Source organism: Astatotilapia calliptera, chromosome 13, assembly GCF_964374335.1.
Source record: "Astatotilapia calliptera chromosome 13, fAstCal68.1, whole genome shotgun sequence".
NCBI lineage: Eukaryota > Metazoa > Chordata > Actinopteri > Cichliformes > Cichlidae > Astatotilapia > Astatotilapia calliptera.
In genome coordinates this window covers 24,387,339-24,393,338 of record NC_137434.1, presented here as the reverse complement: position 1 = coordinate 24,393,338, position 6,000 = coordinate 24,387,339, and the positions used below count along the sequence as shown (strand labels likewise).

Below are 6,000 nucleotides of genomic sequence, written 5' to 3'. Positions count from 1 at the left end.
CACAATAAAGACAGACAAGAACCATTTTCCAGACTGTGAAGCACGATTCATCACTCCAGAAAACACGTCTCCACTGCTTTAGAGTCCAAAGTACTTTACACTACTTGATCCGGCATGTTTTATTATGCTTGGTGATGTAAGGCTTGGATGCTCAGCCATGGAAACCCATACTATGAATCTCTGTATGTACTGTTCTTGAGCGAATCTGAAGGTCACATAATTTGAAGGTCTCTAGTGATTGACTCTGCAAAAAGTTGGCAACCTCTGTGCACTATGTGCCTCATGTAACTAAAAGTTGACAGTGGAATATTTGTAGCAAGGACATTTCATAACTATTCTGAGCTTCATGCAGAGGTGATATCCCACTTTAAAAATATATATATATATATAAAAAAAAGTCTGACTCCTTGTAAGCAAAATATAAAGAAACAAGATCAAAGATCATTACAGGAAGAAAATTATACTCAATCACTATGAAATGGAAATTCGCTGTATTTTACGATTTTTCAACAGGCATCGTAAGACACCCCCAGTTGTCCTGTAAGAGGTCCTTCAGAATTCCAAGATGGCGGCATCCATCGGGGTGTGCTGTGCCCTCCGCATCACACTTGGAGGTGAATTATTTCGCCCTTTTTTCTGTTTCACAGCTTTTTAAACATAGCCCATTTTATAAAGTGCAGTGTATTTATTGTCTTGATGTTTTTGAATTGTTACTGTTTTGCTCCGGTTTGCTTAGTTGACCCGGAAGAGCCTGTCATCATCACTCACATCGTGAAAATTGCTCACTTCAGCCAGAAACCTGAACTGCATTCACTAACAGCAGCATCCAGGGAGTTAAATTGAAGACATATTCAGCAAATTGTGTTCATTTTTGGGTGGTACTGTGTCTGTGTTGCAAGTTTCGGGTTACACGTACTCCACCATTGCTCCCTAATCGATTTTGCTATGCCCTAAATATTGATCAAGTAACAGAATGTAATGGTTTAAATGTGAAACTGGTTGTTCTGAGAATTATTTCTGCGAAATAGACTTGAAAGAATAGCTGTGTGCTTCATAAAGTGTCGCCTTTGTTAGGTACACCTTTCAGGTGTATAATCTAGTGTTTGTAGCCTTAAAGCACTTATTTCTAAGCCTGTTTGATTCTGCACTGCTTATTCTATAATTCTTTACCGTACGTTTAATTGTATGGTGTTTTCCAGCTGTTATTTTTATGCATACTTCAACTTTGGTATTTTACTGTTCTTGGGGGTCTTGAAAGGCGCCTACAAATAAAATGTTTTATTGTTATTATTTATTATAATAATTTCTGACGATTAAAAAAGAACAAAATGTGATAAATAACATTTTATCAGTGATTGCCATTGCTGTTTTAACAAGTGTCATTGATGACAAAAAAGAAAGAAAGTGTCAATCTCTTGCCACAAAGTGGCAGCAACATTATATCCAGTGACACAGCATAGGACAAATATGAGAAGAAACGTAGCCCAGGTAGTGTTTTCTCTGGAAATCCTACGTGAAAGTAGAGTGTAACTGCTTAACAATAACCAAAGTAACTTCACCTTGTAGCTCTTCAGGAGTCTGCACAGTATTGTCACATATAAAAACTGAAAAAAAAAAAATTTTCTTTTTAACCATCTGCTTACAGTTCACCTTTTCCGCCGTGCGACTGCATCGGTTACACCTTTTGCTCTTACTGTTATATGGCATTTAACTAGCAAGTGCTCCAAAGATGCTTGAGTTGAGTGTTGAGTATTTGTTGTGTGCCTTCATAACCTGATTGTGCTCAATGGTCCGCTTTTGCCACGAGTGGCAGAACATGTCTGCTGTTTTCACTTTCAGCAGAAACAGTTGTCTCGTATGTTTGTAAAGTATTGTGTTTTGCTGAAGTAGCTCCCTTTTTACTAAAAAATTGTGGAGGCTGATGATCTAAGATATGCCTGGACTTGTGACTTTGCTGTGTATGCTAGGGAAGTAAACCCTTAGCATCATATTTTTTATATCATGTGAAAATGTACCTAGTGAAATTCTACAACAACTTGGTGGTTTATATATCCTCATTTAATGTATTCTCTTTGGTTATTAGCCCAGCTGTTGACTTGAGTGGACATACTTTCATGACTTTATCTTTGCATGTTGTCATCATGCAAGTAATGCAGTTTTAATAAGATCTGCCTTTTCTTTGGTGTCTTTGGTCTACAGGTGCAGCATCTCTCCGTGCTGTAGGAGGAGTTGTACAGGCGTCTCTCTTGGCAAGTCGAGCCTCAGCTGCGTCTCTGCAAAGACACCCTGCACTTTCACCGCTCCCTCCAACAACATCGCAGCAAACAAGACACGGCAGCTTCTTCAACAAGCGTAAGTTTATGAAATTATGATTTTGAAAACTCTTCTCTCCAGCCATCATCCTCCCACTATAATATTAAAAGTACACCATAGCATGACTTGCAAAAGCATAGCTGTTTAGAATGTTTTAAGTTGTCTCCTTATATAACACAGGTTATAACAGGGATGGCCCTGAGTTTCAAAACTTATCAACTACTCCATTTCAAAAATGAAAACAGTAGCAAAGCACAAGTATAACAAATCCCAAAACAACAAAAATGAAAAACACAACAGTTCATAAAATGTATTTTCCTTAAGTGTTGTGAATTAATTGGATCAGTGGAACATATTAACATTATTAACACTTACTCATGGTCAGTCTGAATGGGAGAAAATCTCAGCAGTGACGTTCTTCAGGCTTTGCTTAAAGCCTGTACAACAATCGAGACAGTTACAGGTGATTTCTTGAAACCAAATGTTAATGGGTGTAGGGCTGGGCCATATCATACCGTTCACGGTAATACCGGTATAATGTTGGGCAACGACAAGAAAATGAAATATCGCGATAGAATGTGGGTAAAACGCGCATACGCAGTGCCTGTGTTTACATACGCACATGGCTGCAACGCAGAATGAGAAGAGCGAAAGTGGATCGTTAAATGAAGCGGATGAACCAGAATGGGTTTGTAATAATGCTGCAGCTTCAGTGGTGTGGAACTAGTTTAGCTTTCGTCCGTCAGATACACAACAAAGCACTATTTTTGGTAGAGCATGCTAGCGGACCATCGTTATTATTGTGTTGTTTGATTTTAAGTGTGCCGTATTTTCCAATCCTTTGATTTTTCTGAAAATCGACAGTGCCCCTTATAATCCCGTGTGCCTTATATATTAATTCTGGTTTTGTTTACTGACCTCGAAACGATTTTATGTCGTACACGGCGCTCGAAAATCTGTCCAATGTTTTAGTACGACTTTGCTAAGCTACGAACCTGCACCACTTGATGGCTTGTCGGAGCATTACGGCTATATTAGGCAGGAGCCTCGCGGAGTGATACGTACTGTGCTTCAACATAATATTACCGTATTGCGTGTGTATAACCTCTTTTTCAGTTTTGTGGATATTATACATGGTTATGCTGAGGATATGTCGGCCAATTTCCACTGGAAATGCCTTTTGGTTAAACTGTCAGCGAGGAATTTGCATTTGCACTGTTAAATTTTTATATAACTTTAATGCACATAAAAAAAACAGCTCCTTGTTTAAGTGAAAATACATTGATGTTTTTTTTTTGCCCTAATAAAATTGTGGAGTTGTAAAGTATTTTGTCTAGAGATGGACCGATCCGATATTACGTATCGGTATCGGTCCGATACTGACCTAAATTACTGGATCGGATATCGGAGAAAAATAAAAAATGTAATCCGATCCATTAAATATCACGAAAGCACCTCACAAAACTTGCAACACGCCGTAACTCGCCTCAGAACGTTAGCACGTCGGAGCAGTATGCATCACGTGATAGAGCGGCTGTGGCATGCGGGACCTGTCGGTGGTCTGGATAGCATGTGGAGCTTCGCTAGCAACCCGGCATTTCATCTCCGACAAAGTTATCCCGAGAGAAGTAAAGCAAGTGTTTATGTCCATCTCTGAATGTTTGTAAAGCATTCCTGCGTTAAGCTTAACAAATGATATATGGAGCGACTGCCTCTTCTTGCTGCTACTTCAATCATGAAACTGCTTAATGATCAGCTGATCGGCTTTTCTGTCGCGAGTCCGTCTCTCATGTTTGTTTTTGGCCCACTCTGCACCAGAAAGAGGAAACCAGTGGATAAACAACAGCAGCACGTTTAAGCTTGATAAGCTGTTGTTAGAATTTATTTAATATTACTTTCTACACCAGGATCTTTTTCTACGTAGCTGACGGCTGGTAACTGTGCAGGGGCGGATCTAGCAAAGTTTAGCCAGGGGGGCCGATAGGGCATGAACAGGGAAAAGGGGGGGCACAAAGACATACTTTTCTTTCTTATTCTCATTTAAAATGTCGAGCTTTTAATAAATAATTATCTGACACCCAAAGTTTTAATTTGATGTAAAATGAATAGAAGTCAATTACTGTATATAGTAACTATTAAGTCTAATATATATACCCTAGTAAGCTATAGTACTTTTTCCTTTGGGAAGGTACCATCTGTGCAGTCTGCAATTTTGTTGAAGAAAGATGTTGAATCTATTTAATATTTCTTGAAAAAGAATTGATTTCTGTGCATTTTTTTTCACACTGCATCAAATTAAGGTTGATTACGTCAATTAAGCATCATGAGGTGGAGCGTGAGGGGTGGTTCCCTATTTTTTATTTATTTATTTTTGTTGTTTCTGGGAGTTGGAACCCTATTAGTTAGGTTGCTTAATATTTATGCTAAGTACTCTTTAAAATACCAGAATAGGGAGGATGGTGTAGGTTTAAGTTTATTAGATTGATCAGTATTGCTGAACTATGAAATATTTTTTTTGCATACAGGTATAACAGAATAGCTTTAGTGTAGTTGTTGTTTTAAACTTGAGTATGAACTTATACAAAATGCAGCAAGATATTTAAAAAAACAGTTTTGTTGATTAAAAAACACTGTATCGGATTCATATCGGTATCGGCAGATATCCAAATTTATGATATCGGTATCGGACATAAAAAAGTGGTATCGTGCCATCTCTAATTTTGTCTAGTGTCAATTACATCGTCAGTTATATCGTTATCGCAAATTTTCAAATGTATATCGTGATAAATATTTTTGGTCATATCGCCCTGCTCTAAATGGGTGCATATTATTATAGTGTCCGGATTCATCTGGCCATGTTCAAAGGGATGTTCTCACTGGTAAATGCACGTTAGCAGAGCTTGTTTGGAATTCATGTCAGGACTGATGACAGTGTTTGAAGTGGGCATATATGAAGCTGTCAAAACATCTCTTTTTATCTCCTGCTTTCTCTGCCATGCTTCATCACCCGCTTCATAACTACTCCTTTTTTCAGTCTTAATCATTTACAGTCAATGCCTCAGCATTTCTCGTGTAATTAAGAAAATGTTGTGCCTGTCAACACGTCACACTTTCAGTTTGAATTGTGATTACATGAAAAACACACTGTCAAACAGCCTGTCGCGTTACATTGACTCTGTCCCTGGCTTGTATTTCTCCAGGAAGACTCTTTAAGTATTCGCTTATAAATATTTAATTGGGCTATTTAACTTTTTATTGTGCATGTTGCTTACTGATTTTCAGATATGTCTGAATCAGTGGATGTACTGCAGATCCTTACTTGGGCCTTTGGTGATGAATTACCACTTTACAGTGATTGCTGTATAGCCACTGCAAATTTATTAGCTTTTAGTTACGGTCCCTGGTGCTCCCTTATGTCACTTACTGAACATCCTTATTTGTGGCTTTTAAAGGGGCAAGGCTCCAAGCATTCTCACATTACATTAGTTAGATCTTACATTGTGAGATTACTGTTTAACATTTTTATTTGTCAGCTCTGAGAGGACGGACCCAAATTCTGAAATGTTTATGATCTTTTGACTCTTAAGTGTTTTGACTTGGTGAGTTGAGCGAAAGTCAAGGTGAAGGTGTGGCAGATGAGTAGTTAAATCTACTCTGCTGGCAGCATTTTTCCTGCTAGCAGAAGAG

At 38.2% G+C, this 6,000-nt stretch overlaps 1 protein-coding gene across 1 annotated transcript in view; it reads left to right on the top strand.

The window, feature by feature from the left end:
- Nucleotides 1-513: 513 nt before the first annotated feature.
- Nucleotides 514-6,000, top strand: part of mrps5 (mitochondrial ribosomal protein S5) — a 33,209-nt gene continuing 27,722 nt past the window's right edge. The window contains exons 1-2 of the mRNA XM_026190268.2: nt 514-614; nt 2,200-2,352. Coding sequence (XP_026046053.1) covers nt 566-614; nt 2,200-2,352 — 202 coding nt within the window. The 5' untranslated portion in view covers nt 514-565. The remainder of the gene's footprint in view (nt 615-2,199; nt 2,353-6,000) is intronic.